The sequence below is a fragment of the Somniosus microcephalus genome, chromosome 18, assembly GCF_052327205.1.
Source record: "Somniosus microcephalus isolate GS21.2 chromosome 18, FLI_Smic_1.0, whole genome shotgun sequence".
Taxonomy (NCBI): domain Eukaryota; kingdom Metazoa; phylum Chordata; class Chondrichthyes; order Squaliformes; family Somniosidae; genus Somniosus; species Somniosus microcephalus.
In genome coordinates, this window is record NC_141004.1 from 7876480 (window position 1) to 7892413 (window position 15934).

A 15934-nucleotide genomic window follows, 5' to 3' on the forward strand; every position below is an offset into this window, starting at 1 on the left:
CCAAGGCGGGTAGATGGAGTTAAGATACAGATCAGCCATGATCTCATTGAATGGTGGACCAACCTCACGGGGATGAATGGCCTCCTCCTGTTCCTATGTTAAGAGTATTGTGTTAAAGTTAAACATTGCGTGTTTTTAATTTTCTTATTGTCTGTTGTTTTGCTTCTTTTGCTAGAATCCTACCCACGGCCTCCATGGGGTCTGAATGCGGATTCGGGACTGCACGCACATTCCCATTATTCACAGCAGCCCGTGACTGTCCATGAGAATCCCCGGGCTCTTGTGGAAGGTGAGGACGAGACAGAGGGCGGGTCTGAGCCCGCTGCGGCCAACAGCAGACTGAGCCAGAGAAGCCTTGAGCAGAGCGCTGGCAGTGAGCGGACTCTAGCCGTGCAGGCCTACGGGGCCACTACGTAGATTGTATGTGCGATGAACGCAAATGCATTAGCGGTACTCTGAGCGACAGAACCTTCACCCACTACCTCAAAGCCCCGACACAGGCCAGAAGCACCGGAGATATGTATGTTTATGATTAGGCTTAACGGATCTTCATTACTCTCCTCGTCTTTTACTTTTTTATTTTTTAAAGAAAACAATCTTTTATAAGGAAGCGGCGGAGGAATAATTCCATTTCGAGCGCATTTGTTCTCCCAGTGCCAGCCACACACTGTATATACAATAGTGTTAGGATATTTTAGCATATCCGTGCCAATACTTTATAGGCAAAGAAAAGAATTGAAATTGTGGAATGTGATCCCTGAAATATCGGTAAACCTCTTGGAATCGCTTAATAAAAATTGAATTTGACTTAAAACATTGGCTGTAGGAAAAGTCACACTCTAGCCAATTGTGCTTTAATGTGCAGTAGTCTTTCTGTGTGGCATTTAATTTCTCCCCTTCAAATTGTTGTCCTCCGCTGATGGCAGGCTGTACCCGCCAGTAATTCACCCAGCGTTGTTCAGCTCGGAGTGCTCTCCAGAACAAGGTTTGAAGCGACAGGATCTAGAATGGAGCTGCTGGGTGCATGTTTCACAGTTCAAGGGAATACAGTGTGTAGCATGTTACTGACATCACAGTGACAACACTGCAGTAAGTAGCAGCTTTAAGAACCGTGCGTGGATGAGCGAGCACGTGTAATTGTTCTCCTATCTGAATTGATTGTACAGTAACGCGATTGCTTGGTTTGCGGCTCTGAGTCTGACTTTCCAATTAGCCTTTCTAAAAGAATCTCATCTTTGTCAAGACAGTAGCAATAAGTTAGAATGGCAGCCAAAAGAACATCTTCTCTTCTCTCCCAAGTGTGAGAATTATATAGACAGTCAGCGGGCAGGCACCACGCTGAGTTATTGGTTATATTCCAGCCTCAGTACAGCTGATATAGAGCCATTACAGTAACCGGACTGCATTGAAAATGTGGAATACACTGGTTGAATTGTGGGTTTCGCGTTGCTACCAGTGTCTGATTTATGCTGCTGCGAACATTACTGGTTTTGTAAAGCACTTGAGTTTTAAAATGAACGAACGTGCAGCGCTCCTTCCAAGACCAGCTCCATGTGACATGGCTGTTGCATCTCACTCGCAAGATTCGAGAAGGACGTCCTTTGGCTTGGCGCTGGACAGCTGAGAAAGATCGGCTGGTTTTTTGACTCGCTGCGAGTGTGTGAATTTGAAAGCGTTAAGCCATTGATTAAACGGCTCAGCGTTCAAGACTCCAGATTGTCCTCGTCTGTTCGAGACTTGAGCTGGAACCAAAGCACCGACTCCCAAGCCCCGCTTCCTGGAATCGAGTGGCAAACACAGTATGTCTCCGTGCCGCTGTCCTCCTCCTCCTGTGTTGCTGCATAACCTCGGCAGGATAATCATAAACATACAGCATTTTATTTTGGCCTAATGGTGACCCCCCTCGTTGGGTAGCCAGCAGGAGAGAAGTTGCCGGGGGGGCCAGAAACCTAGCCGGTTCCGTGCGACTGCTGAAACTTGCCCCTGGCCACAATCTTCTTGTCTATTTTGGAACCTTTGGTATAAATTGACTCTTGCATTTATAACTTTTATATATATTCAAATGTAGAGCCTTATATAATGTAAATAAGTTTCCTTTTCTTTAATTATGGGATTGCGTGCTTATTGAGAACTGGTACAGGTGATATCCGTGTCGCTGGGCCAATACCTTCCATTCACCATCTGAACTGTGTCCCAAATCAGTCCTGGTACCTGCAGCTTTGAGTAATCGTCAATGTCCTAATCACTACAGATCAATAGTATACCGTGACGATGGGAGCCATTCACTGGCCGTCGCTGATTCCAGCAGTTCTGTGCCTGTCACGACCAATGTCCCCTTTAAGCTGCGTGGCGCGCTGCAGCTCCAGTGCGGCCGGCTCCCTGGCTTTTAAATAGGAAAAAGTGCGCCTATGTGGTATTTTGAATGGGCAGCGCAGCCCCTTAAAGGGGACACGCACCCAAAAAAAAATTAAAGGGAATATTGAGGATCGACCTGTAGGTTTCGTAACCCCCCCCCCCCCCCCCGGGGATTTCGGAACGCTTTGTGCAATCCCGTTGTATTACAACAGAAACATCAGTGAGAGATGGCACACTCGAGGTAGCTGCATACAGGCAGCAAGGCTGACGTCCCAATGGCCAGCTTCAAAAACTTTAAAGCACCTATTCCTTAACTTCCTGCCCCTACGTTGGATCCGCTGTCAGTAACTGTGATCCGAGTGAAGCACTGTAGCTCCCCTTCCCCCTAAACTATAACGTGCGGTTTGAAGTAGCACAGTAGTGTATTGTAGCCACTGCTACCTGTACAGCCACAGTTTGCTATGTGGACCTTGAGTTTTCTGTTGCTGCTAGAGCGCCTTGTCCTCCGGGCCTCCCAAAGCTGGTTTGTAGTCATGGGGACAGGAAGGAGTCGGCCATTCAGCCCCTCGAGTCATACCCAAGACTACCTGGTGTGAACTGCCAAACCGGGGAGGTGGAATGCTGCCCAAACTCTTAACACTATTAAAACCCTTAAGCAAAGTAGCTGCTCTGTTGGTCGCAGTTGTGTTGCAGGAGCATTAATTATACGGTCAGTCACTTTGCCTTCAACTGAGGGTAATTGTAATCCCGGTCAAAAAATCTCCACCAGCTGTAAATTAATTGACCGTGAACACAGCCCCTGCCTTACCGGAGTGGCTCAGTCACCATACGCTATCGCCATGCCATGCCTCGGTCAGCGTGGGATACGTCCAGCACCAAAGGCCGCTACATAAACCGAATCTCCCTGGGTACATTAGCCTTGTGGTTCTGGTACTGGTCCGAGTAACTATGTTTCAATCCCATGATGGCAGTTTTTTGAGGTTGAATTCAATAAGCCTGTTGATTTGTGGTTTAACACAAGGAGAAATAAGCATGAAAACCGCCGGATTATTGCAGAAACCCAACTGATTGCCTAATGTCCTTCAGCGAAGGGAGCCTGCCCCCTTGCCTGATCTGGCACTATACGTGACTCCAGTTCACACCATGTGCTTGACTCTTAATACCTTGCCAGTGTCGCCCACATCCAGAGAACAATCAGTGAACGCAAACCCATTTAAATGCTGATATTTAACTGCAGTGCACAGACTGTTCTAGCACAGCTGTTACTTTGCTACTTGTTAATTGTATTTCTCGTTTATCAGGTCTACTGTATAAATCTCTTCCTCCATCGCCTTGAAGCATCTAACACGTTGAGTTAATTTGCACAGGACTTTGAGTCTCTAATCTCTGTTCTAATCACCTCTGAGGTGTTGGCTGAAGATGTCACTCGAGTTGGGATGAGGTATCGGAACCATTAATCTCTTAGTTTGATACAATAAATCCAAATTTGTAGGCTGCAGCTTAACTTGAAACCTGAAGAGTTTTTTAAAAACTTACAGCACAGAAGGAGGCCATTCGGCCCCTCGAGCCTGTGCCGGCTCTTTGAAAGAGCCGTCGTGTTCAGTCCCACATCCCCGCTTTGTGTCTGTAACCCTGTCAGTTCCTCATCCTCCAGAACCCGTCCAACTCCCTTTAACATTATTGATGGAATCCGCTTCCACCACCTTTTTCAGGTCGAGCGTTCCCGATCCCCACCGCTCTGAAAAAATTCCTCCTCCTCTCCCCTTGATCTTTCGCCAATTATTTAAATCTATGGCCTCTGATTATTGACCCACTCGCCAGATATTTTTTTTCCTATTTACTCGATCAAAAGCTCCCCTCATCTTGAGAACCTTTATTAGGTCACCTCTTAACCTTCTCTGTTCCGAGGAGTTTCAGAAATGATCTTCAGATATTCACACCGCAATCTGCGAGGACAGTTTGTGAAATGTATTTGCAGAATGGCTTGGCACAGTGTTTAGGTTCGCACCGCTTGTCTTTTAAATTATTGGCCATTGCTAGTTTCCCAGAGAAGGTGGGGATGGGGGTACAGTTGAGTAGCTTGCTACAGTAGTCAACCACGTTGGTGTGGGACTGGAGTCACCGAGAGGCCCAGACCGGGGAAGGACGGCAGGTTTCCCTCCCTGAAGGACATCAGTGAACCGGTTGGGTTTTGACGCCAATCCGACAGCTTCATGGTCACGTTTACTGATGGCAGCTTTTTTATTGACCGAATTCAATTCCGAACCTCCGTGAGCTCACGTTCTCTGGGTTATTAATCCAGGCTGCTCTTACTAGTCCAGTAACCGAACCAGCACACTGCCGTACCCATGTCTGACATGTTTTGTTCTCTGCACTACCTGCTCCTGACTCTTCAAATCACCGAAAGTCTTTCTCCTGCACCTCTTGGAACTGAAGCTGCCATCTTTTTATTAATTGTCACTCGCTTATTCCTGCGTTCTCTGCATTTCTGGATCGCAAGTGGGGGGCACAAGAAGGAAATGGTATTTCATTAATAATTGTTCAACATTCTGTGGCTTTTTCTTCAGCCGACACCCGGTGGTAATGATTAACAACAGATTTATTTGATCCGATTCAGTCAGCAGTTGTCGTGCAGTGTGATTTATTCCCTTGGTGCGAAGGATTGTTTCAGTGCCCAGTGATTGCTGAGTGACGGCAGTGAATTATTACTGAAACCTTCAATTCCAAAGCATATTTAGGCTATAGTAATGAATTGCCAGGGATTGAATGGTTGGTACGATAGCAAAATACTGCAGATGCTGGAAATCTGAAATAACAACAGAAAATGCTGGAAAAACTCAGCAGGCCAGGCAACATCCGTGGAGAGAAATTAGAGTCAACGTTTCGAGTCAAAACCCTTTATCAAGACGAAAGAGGCACAGGGAATGAAATAGATTAAGAGGCCAGGCTGGGAGAGAACAAGAGAGAAGAGACATTAAGAGGTATTCAAAACGAGACGAGATGGTGATAGGACTAGTGGAGACAAAAGACGGCTCTAGATTAGGTGTGAAATGCGCTGGCAGAATGGGAGACAGCTGCCATGTGGGAGAGAGAGGAAAAAGGAAAGGGGGGGGGTGGGGGGACCAAAACAAAGGTGTGGATAACAAATCTAAGTACAAATAATAGGGGCCGAGGTTATGATCTGAAATTGTTGAACTCGATATTGAGTCCGGAAGGCTGTAAAGTGCCTAATCGGAAGATGAGGTGCTGTTCCTCGAGTTTACGGTGAGCTTCCGTGGAACAATTGAATGGTTGGTAACGGGTTTCTGGCTTTCATGCATAAGATTGTCTTTACTCGGCCAAATCTCATAGTATTTTCAGCACAGAAACAGGCCATTCAGCCCCACAGGTCCGTGCCAGTGTTTATGCTCCACACGAGCCTCCTCCCACCCCTCTTCATCTCGCCCCATCAGCATATCCTTCTATTCCTTTCTCCCTCATGTGTTTATCCAGCTTCCCCTTAAATGCATCTATACTATTCACCTCAACCACTCCCTGTGGTAGCGAGTTCCACATTCTCACCACTCTGGGTAAAGAAGTTTCTCCTGAATTCCTTACTGAATTTGTTAGTGACTATCTTTTACATTTATGTCCAACAAGTGGAAACTCTCTGTGTCTAGTCTATCAAACCTCTTCATAATTTTAAGGACCTCTATCAGGCCACCCCTCCGCCTTCTCTTTTCTAGAGAAAAGAGCCCCAGCCTGTTCAATCTTTCCTGATAGCAGAACTGCGTACAGCTATAATCCTTGAACAACTTTTTTGCACTTTCTCCAGTGCATCTGTATTCTTTTTAAATCTGTGGCATTTCTGAACTAGTGCATTTGTCCTCATGAGGATGTTGGTGAGGGGCTGTCACCTGTATTGGGGTGCCATTGTCGCTAAAGTCAATAGGTTTCTGCTACCTAATAGCCGTGGGATGTGAGTGTTTTAGCGATGATACTACGGTCATTGCTCCTTTTGAATTTTCCTTTTGTTCTTCCAATGCTTCAAGGATTTTCTCACTGCATTGAATCTAGTCTGCCCAGCCCACGGTCGCTGATGCCTTCATTCACTCAATCTCCCGCCTCCCAAACTCCTCCAACATAAACTGCAACGTCCTGAATTCCACCACTCGCAGCCTAATCGATGCACATTTCAGCTCGCCTGTCATCCCCATCCCAGACTCTTCGACATCGAGGTCCTGATTCTTGTCTACAAGTCCCTCACTGGCCTCGCTCCTCCAGCCCTTTGCACCCTCCTACTCCCTCCCTCGGTTCTTCCAGCTCTGGTCCACTGACCATTCCCCAATCCTTTTCTGCCAGCAGCAAGAGTCTTTAGTCATCCTTCCTCGCATTCATTAAACTCTCCTCTCCATCCTCAAAACCAACCTTTAGGCTACCTTTCCTAACCGCCCTCCTGCTCCTGACTCCCACTGCAAAGTATCGTGGGATGTTTTAGCCACATTTAGAATTGCTGTCCAAATGTAAATTGTTGCCGTGAAGCTCATTTTTCTTTGTCCTATTCTTAACTCGCTCTTTCCCAGAATCTCAAAGCAATGGAACTCCTTGCGTCTTCTTCTCCTCCCGATGTTCAGGCTTTCAGAACCCAAGCTTTGTGCCGCCTGATCACCCTCGCTCTTTATGTTGGTTGCGTCCTGCAGATTTTGCCTTGACCCTTCAAGTAGGTTTCTCAACTTTGAAGATAAAATCAGGTGCCCAGAAAACGAGCAGGATCGGCAAAACAACTAGTCTTTGTTCCTGGTTTGTTTTTTAGCTTAACCTGCACGTGTGGGGGAAGTAGATTAGCCACCAGGGTTTGCGATTTGTCCAGCAACAAACTCCCCCACCTCAACCCCCCCCCCCAGAGAAACGCAAGTTATTTAATGGAAGCCAGCGAGCCTCATTGCAGATTGATTGGGTGTACGTTCACACTGCAGTTTCCTACACTGAGTTCTGGATGTCGGAAGGTGCTCCTCTCGCTCAATGACAGGTCCTGTGCTCTTCCCAGTACTGTAATTGGGCGCAAACAAGCGAGCAATTGCACCGAGACGGCAGAGGTTCATAGAATTGTACAGCACAGAAGGAGACCATTCGGCCCATCGAGTCAGCCGGTTCTTTCAACGAGCAATCCACTTAGTCCCGCTCCCCTGCTCTTTCCCATATCCATGCAATTTTTATCAAGACATTTATCCAATTCCCTATTGAATCTGCCTCCACCCACCACCCTATCAGGCAGCACATTCCAAATCCTAGCCACTCGTTGCATAACGTTTTTCCTCATGTCGCCTCTGGTTCTTTTGGCAATCACCTTAAATCTGTGTCCTCTGGTTATCGACCCTTCAGCCATTGGAAACCGTTACTCTATTTACTCTATCTAAACCCGTCGTGATTTTAAACACCTCTCAAATCTCCTCTTGGTCTTCTCTGCTCTAAGGAGAACAGCCCATTAAAGCATCGACCGTCCACACCCTCGCTGTCTGCCTTTAGTCCCAGTCGATCCTCACTGATTAAGGCTAATTTTCTTGAGTCTGGTTCTCATTGCAAAATAGAAATGTGGTGGGGGAGTGGGGGCGCGGCACTACAAATGCAGGGAATCTGAAAGAAACACAAGGTTTGTGAAGAGAAATGGTGAGTTAACGTTTTAGGCATGGATCCTTGTTGGTATTGAGGCATCTGGTACTGTTCTATGAACCTCTACAGGGACTGTGCTCTGAACCCTCTCTACAGGGACTGTGCTCTGAACCCTCTCTGTACAGGGACTGTGCTCTGAACCCTCTGTACAGGGACTGTGCTCTGAACCCCCCCCCCCTCTACAGGGACTGTGCTCTGAACCCCCTCTACAGGGACTGTGCTCTGAACACTCTCTGTACAGGGACTGTGCTCTGAACCCTCTCTACAGGGACTGTGCTCTGAACACTCTCTACAGGGACTGTGCTCTGAACCCTCTCTCTACAGGGACTGTGCTCTGAACCCTCTCTCTACAGGGACTGTGCTCTGAACCCTCTCTCTACAGGGACTGTGCTCTGAACCCTCTCTCTACAGGGACTGTGCTCTGAACCCTCTCTCTACAGGGACTGTGCTCTGAACCCTCTCTCTACAGGGACTGTGCTCTGAACCCTCTCTCTACAGGGACTGTGCTCTGAACCCTCTCTCTACAGGGACTGTGCTCTGAACCCTCTCTCTACAGGGACTGTGCTCTGAACCCTCTCTCTACAGGGACTGTGCTCTGAACCCTCTCTCTACAGGGACTGTGCTCTGAACCCTCTCTACAGGGACTGTGCTCTGAACCCTCTCTGTACAGGGACTGTGCTCTGAACCCTCTGTACAGGGACTGTGCTCTGAACCCTCTCTCTACAGGGACTGTGCTCTGAACCCTCTCTGTACAGGGACTGCTCTGAACACTCTACAGGGACTGTGCTCTGAACCCTCTGTACAGGGACTGTGCTCTGAACCCTCTGTACAGGGACTGTGCTCTGAACCCTCTGTACAGGGACTGTGCCCTGAACCCCCTCTACAGGGACTGTGCTCTGAACCCTCTCTGTCCAGGGACTGTGCTCTGAACCCTCTCTGTACAGGGACTGTGCTCTGAACCCTCTCTGTACAGGGACTGCTCTGAACACTCTACAGGGACTGTGCTCTGAACCCTCTGTACAGGGACTGTGCTCTGAACCCTCTGTACAGGGACTGTGCTCTGAACCCTCTGTACAGGGACTGTGCTCTGAACCCTCTCTACAGGGACTGTGCTCTGAACCCTCTCTGTACAGGGACTGTGCTCTGAACCCTCTCTGTACAGGGACTGTGCTCTGAACCCACTCTGTACAGGGACTGTGCTCTGAACCCCCTCTGTACAGGGACTGTGCTCTGAACCCCCTCTGTACAGGGACTGTGCTCTGAACCCTCTGTACAGGGACTGTGCTCTGAACCCTCTGTACAGGGACTGTGCTCTCAACCCTCTCTGTACAGGGACTGTGCTCTGAACCCCCTCTCTGTACAGGGACTGTGCTCTGAACCCCCTCTCTGTACAGGGACTGTGCTCTGAACCCTCTGTACAGGGACTGTGCTCTGAACCCTCTCTGTACAGGGTCTGTGCTCTGAACCCTCTGTACAGGGACTGTGCTCTGAACTCCCTCTACAGGGACTGCTCTGATCCCCCTCTACAGGGACTGTGCTCTGAACCCTCTCTGTACAGGGACTGTGCTCTGAACCCCCTCTGTACAGGGACTGTGCTCTGAACCCTCTGTGCAGGGACTGTGCTCTGAACCCTCTGTACAGGGACTGTGCTCTGAACCCTCTCTACAGGGACTGTGCTCTGAACCCTCTGTACAGGGACTGTGCTCTGAACCCTCTCTACAGGGACTATGCTCTGAACCCTCTCTGTACAGGGACTGTGCTCTGAACCCTCTGTACAGGGACTGTGCTCTGAACTCCCTCTGTACAGGGACTGCTCTGATCCCCCTCTACAGGGACTGTGCTCTGAACCCTCTCTGTACAGGGACTGTGCTCTGAACCCCCTCTGTACAGGGACTGTGCTCTGAACCCTCTGTGCAGGGACTGTGCTCTGAACCCTCTGTGCAGGGACTGTGCTCTGAACCCTCTCTGTACAGGGACTGTGCTCTGAACCCTCTCTGTACAGGGACTGTGCTCTGAACCCTCTGTACAGGGACTGTGCTCTGAACCCTCTGTACAGGGACTGTGCTCTGAACCCTCTACAGGTACTGTGCTGTGAATGTTCTTTGAACCCGCTATGTGCAGGTACTGTGCTGTGAACTGTCTGCAGTTGCTGTGTGCAGCCTTTTTTGACCAGTGTCTGTCCTTGTGTATATTTGTTTCACCTCAGTCATGTGTACATTCTGTAAAGCATGTGTAAAATAAACATGTTTCTGTAAAATATCTTGTATTTCTGCATACAATAAAAAGTAGGAAAACTGAGCTATGGGTGTTTGGAGTGTTTAATCAATCTCGTGGCACGGCAGGTGGCCAGATGAAGGTTTCAGGTGAAGTAGGGTTAGAAGGTGGGAAATAATTGGCCCAGGGCGCACAAGATATATTTTAGTTTACATTCTAACGCCATACATTCTGGCATTATTTATATAATACTTTGGTTTTATATTATTTATAATTAAACAGCATAAACTTGGGCTTGTATTCCCTTGAGTTTAGAACGTTGAGAGGTGATCCAATTGAGGTGTTTAAAATGACGGATTTGATTGGGTAGATAGAGGGAAACTATTTCCTCTAATGGGACTAAAAGTCGATAAATCCCAAGGACCGGATGACCTACATCCTAGGGTTTTGAGAGAGGTGGCCATTGGTTGTCATCTTCCAAAATTCTAGAGATTCTGGAATGGTTCCTGCAGATTGGAGGATAGCGAATGTAACCCTGCTATTTAAGTTAGGTGTGGTCTCACCAAGGCCCTGTACAACTGCCCCCAGTGGTCCCTGCTGGAAAGTGTGTCTGTGGATGTCTGTTGAGAAATGGGGGCCACAGGCTCGGCTGTGGTTCCCTCCATGGCCTGATAGCCTGCTGGCACTTGCGTCAAGAATGGATACTTGAGCTGTTGCCTGACGACAAAAATCAACTGTTTTAGGGGAGAGGAAATTTGACGGGAAAACAGGAAATCCCAATCACAAGCGTGGTTTCCCCCCACTGCACCGTATTCTGTACCGCGCTCTCCCCCGGCGATGGCCACTGACTCGGGGCTGGGTCGTGATGCCTGCGCCAATGTGCAGCTTTAGAATGTGCTGTGATTCACATTTCATACCCATTAAATAAATCTACTGCAATTCATAGAATCTTACAGCACAGAAAGAGGCCATTCTGCCCATCGTGCCTGTGCCGGCTCTTTGAAAGAGCTCTCCAATTAGCCCCACTCCCCCCTGCTCTTTCCCCAGAGCCCTGCAGATTTTTCCTCTTCCAAGTATTTCTCCAATTCCATTTTGAAAGTTGCCATTGAATCTACTTCCACCGCCCTTTCAGGCAGCGCATTCCAGATCACAACAACTCGCTGCGTAAAAATATTTCTCATCTCCTCTCCTGGTTCTTTTGCCAATCATCATAAACCTGTCTCATCTATCACTGGAAACAGTTTCTCCTTATTTACTCTTATCAAAACCCCTTATAATTTTGAACACCTCTATTAAATCTCCTCTTGGCCTTCTAAGGAGAACAACCCCAGCTTCTCCAGTCTCTCCACCTAACTGAAGTCCGTTATCCCGGGTACCAGTCTAGTAAATCTCTGCATTATAGTCGTGTGTTTTGGCAGATGGCTCCCAGTCTCCAGTGCCTACCAGCGCATACCCCTAAATCACACCATCTGCATAACTGAACATGTTGGAAGGAAAAGAATGAGTTTGCACTTCTGGAGTGCCTTTCATGACATCAGGATGTCCTGAAATGCCAATGAAGTAGTTGTTGAAGTGCAGTCACTGTTGTAATGTTGGAAAAGCGGCAGCCAAGTTGCACACAGCAAGCTCCCACAAACAGCAATGAAATAATGACCAGATAATCTGTCTTAGGCGTTGGTTGTAGGATAAATATTGGCCCAGGACCCCGGGAGAACTCCCCTGCTCTTGGAACAGTGCCGTGGGATCGCTTGCGTCCACCTGAAAGGGCAGATTGCTCTAAAATACCTGCATGAATTTTCAAACTACATCTTATTGTTTCAAAGTGTCTGCAAAGAAAGAAAGCTTGCATTTGTATTTCACAACCTCCGGATGTCTAAAAGCACTTCATACCCAGTGAAATACTTTGGAATATAGGAACAGGAGGAGGCCATTCAGCCCCTCGATCTTGTTCCGCCATTTAATGAGATCATGGCTGATCTGTATCTTAACTCCATCAACTCGCCTTGGCTCCATAACCTTTTATATCTGTGGCTAGAAAATATCAATCTCCGATTTAAAATTATTAACTGAGCCCCAGCATCTACTGCTCTTTGTGGGAGAGAGGTCCACACTTCCACCACCCTTTGTGTGAAGAAGTGTTTCCCAACTTCTCTCCTGAATGGCCTGGCTCTGATTTTAAGGTTCTGCCCCCTTGTCCTAGACTCCCCCACCAGCGGGAAAGGTTTCTCTCTGTCTCTACCCTATTCCTTTCAAAATCCTAAACACCTCAATCAAATCACCCCTTAACCTTCTATATTCAGTGAATACAAGCCTAGTTTATGTAATCTCTCCTCATAATCTCACCCTTGGAGCCCTGGTGACATTCTGATAAATCTGCGCTGCGCTCCTTCCAGGGCCAGTATATCCTTCCTAAGGTGTGGTGCCCAGAACTGTACACAGTGCTCCAGGTGTGGTCTAACCAGGGCTTTGTATAGCTGCAGTAAAACTTCCTCCTCTTTATATTCCAGCCCTCTAGTTATAAAGACTAACATTCCATTAGCCTTTTTGATTATTTTTGGTTCCTGTCGTCTACATTTTAGTGATCTGTGTACATGGACCCCTAAATCTCTTTGGACCACCACAGATCCGAGCTTTTCACCATTTAAAAATACTCTGATCCATCCTTATTTGGTCCAAAGTGGATGACCTCACAATTGCTTGTGTTGAAATCCATCTGCCACACTTTTGCCCACTCACTTAATCTATCAATGCCTCTTTGTAATTTTATGCTCCCACCTACACACACTGCGATGGTGTATAACAATGAGAACACTTCCATACACAAAGGAATACATGGAACCTGTCCTCGGAATTTAACCCTTTTATCCCCAGTAGTTTTGGGTCAATCCAAAGAGGACTGCCAATAAAAATGATATTTTTTTTAATTGATACTGTAAGACTGGTTAATTTTGTGGTAAATATAAACATGATACCAGTCAATCTCCCGAGGACATTGGCCATGCAGAGTTTAGACCAAGTGTAGGCTTGAGGGCAGCAGGCGTTAGCGGGCAGACGGATAATAACCCCATCCACCACCTTAAACATTCACTCCCTCCACCACCGGCGTACCGTGGCTGCAGTGTGTACCATCTACAAGATGCACTGCAGCAACTCGCCAAGGCTTCTTCGGCTGCACCTCCCAAACCCGCGACCTCCACCACCTAGAAGGACAAGGGCAGCAGGCGCATGGGAACACCACCACCTCCAAGTTCCCCTCCAAGTCTCACACCATCCCGACTTGGAAGTATATCACCATTCCTTCATCGTCGCTGGGTCAAAATCCTGGAACTCCCTCCCTAACAGCGCTGTGGGAGCACCTTCACCACACGGACTGCAGCGGTTCAAAAAGGCGGCTCACCACCACCTTCTCGAGGGCAACTAGGGATGGGCAATAAATGCTGGCCTTGCCAGCGATGCCCACATACCGTGAACAAATTAAAAGAAAGTTCCAGCAGAAGGCTTTCTCGCCAATTGGCAGCTAGGAATGTGAAATAAGTGCCAGCTCACATCCAAAGACATTTTTTTTTTAAATGAACTTAATGGGACATGGAATTAACCTTTGCACGTGACCCTTGACTCTGGGGTAGAACTGAACAGGACACAAGAATTGAATGCTCCTACAGTAGAATTTCCCCTTCCAAAATCAGTTCCATTCTCCGATCTACAGGGATCTCCAGTCCAAGTCCCAGTAATTAATCTATTAGATTCAGCTGGATATTGATTCGCATCATAGATTTCATCTTCGAAATCACGGCCCAAAATACAGACATTGAGTATTCCGAATCCCTCCGTCTGCCAAGTCAAACATTCCGAACTGTGTACATTTACTTTCCTTAGAACCATAGACATTTACGGCACAGAAGGAGGTCATTCGACCCATCGTGTCTGTGCTGGTCGAATAAGAGCTCTCCACCCTAATCCCACTTTCCAGCTCTTGGTCCGTAGCCCTGTAGGTTACGGCACTTCAAGTGCATATCCAAGTACTGTTTAAATGTGATGAGGGTCTCTGCCTCCACCACCCTTTCAGGCAGTGAGTTCCAGACCCCCACCACCCTCTGGGTGAAAAAAGTTCTCCTCAACTCCCCTCTAATCCTTCTACCAATTACTTTAAATCCATGCCCCCTGGTTATCAAATGACAAGAATTGTTTTTTAATTAAGGAATTTGTCATTTTATTTTCTCTGAAATCTGGTTCATTCATTGCACCATTACATCGAGGGGTGTGACGAATAGATCAGTGCGACCTGTGATTAGACGCAATAATCTGGCCACACTGTACTTTCCAACCTGCAATTTGAGGTTTGTAAGGGTAATGACTTTGCAGAACACCCAGGAGCTGTGGAAACAAGCAGACAGTGAGTGAGAGTGTGTCCTGTGTTGGTGCTGAACACTCCAGGTATAATTGTCACAGCTACCTCTACATAGAGAATTGTAACCAGCACGGGTTAGATACAGAGTAAAGCTCCCTCTACACTGTCCCCTCAAACACTCCCAGGGCAGGTACAGCATGGGTTAGATACAGAGTAAAGCTCCCTCTACACTGTCCCATCAAACACTCCCAGGGCAGGTACAGCACGGGTTAGATACAGAGTAAAGCTCCCTCTACACTGTCCCCTCAAACACTCCCAGGGCAGATACAGCACGGGGTTAGATACAAAGTAAAGCTCCCTCTACACTGTCCCATCAAACACTCCCAGGGCAGGTACAGCACGGGTTAGATACAGAGTAAAGCTCCCTCTACACTGTCCCCTCAAACACTCCCAGGGCAGGTACAGCACGAGTTAGATACAGAGTAAAGCTCCCTCTACACTGTCCCCTCAAACACTCCCAGGGCAGGTACAGCACGGGTTAGATACAGAGTAAAACTCCGTCTACACTGACCCATCAAACACTCCCAGAGCAGGTACAGCACGGGTTAGATACAGAGTAAAGCTCCCTCTACACTGTCCCATCAAACACTCCCAGGGCAGGTACAGCACGGGTTAGACACAGAGTAAAGCTCCCTCTACACTGTCCAGTCAAACACTCCCAGGGCAGGTACAGCCCGGGTTAGATACAGAGTAAAGCTCCCTCTACACTGTCCCATCAAACACTCCCAGGGCAGGTACAGCACGGGTTAAATACAGAGTAAAGCTCCCTCTACACTGTCCCGTCAAACACTCCCAGGGCAGGTACAGCACGGGTTAGATACAGAGTAAAGCTCCCTCTACACTGTCCCATCAAACACTCCCAGGGCAGGTACAGCACGGGTTAGATACAGAGTAAAGCTCCCTCTACACTGTCCCCTCAAACACTCCCAGGGCAGGTACAGCACGGGTTAGATACAGAGTAAAGTTCCCTCTACACTGTCCCCTCAAACACTCACAGGGCAGGTACAGCATGAGTTAGATACAGAGTAAAGCTCCCTCTACACTGTCCCATCAAACACTCCCAGGGCAGGTACAGCACGGGTTAGATACAGAGTAAAGTTCCCTCTACACTGTCCCCTCAAACACTCCCAGGGCAGGTACAGCATAGGTTAGATACAGAGTAAAGCTCCCTCTACACTGTCCCATCAAACACTCCCAGGGCAGGTACAGCACGGGTTAGATACAGAGTAAAGCTCCCTCTACACTGTCCCCTCAAACACTCCCAGGGCAGGTACAGCACGGGTTAGATACAGAGTAAAACTCCGTCTA

General features: G+C 47.9%; 1 protein-coding gene across 1 annotated transcript in view; it reads left to right on the forward strand.

Moving 5' to 3' along the window:
- Positions 1-10302, forward strand: part of LOC147105002 (leucine-rich repeats and immunoglobulin-like domains protein 2) — a 121334-nt gene extending 111032 nt beyond the window's left edge. The window contains exon 19 of the mRNA XM_086011002.1: positions 176-10302. Coding sequence (XP_085867128.1) covers positions 176-417 — 242 coding nt within the window. The 3' untranslated portion in view covers positions 418-10302. The remainder of the gene's footprint in view (positions 1-175) is intronic.
- Positions 10303-15934: the final 5632 nt, after the last annotated feature.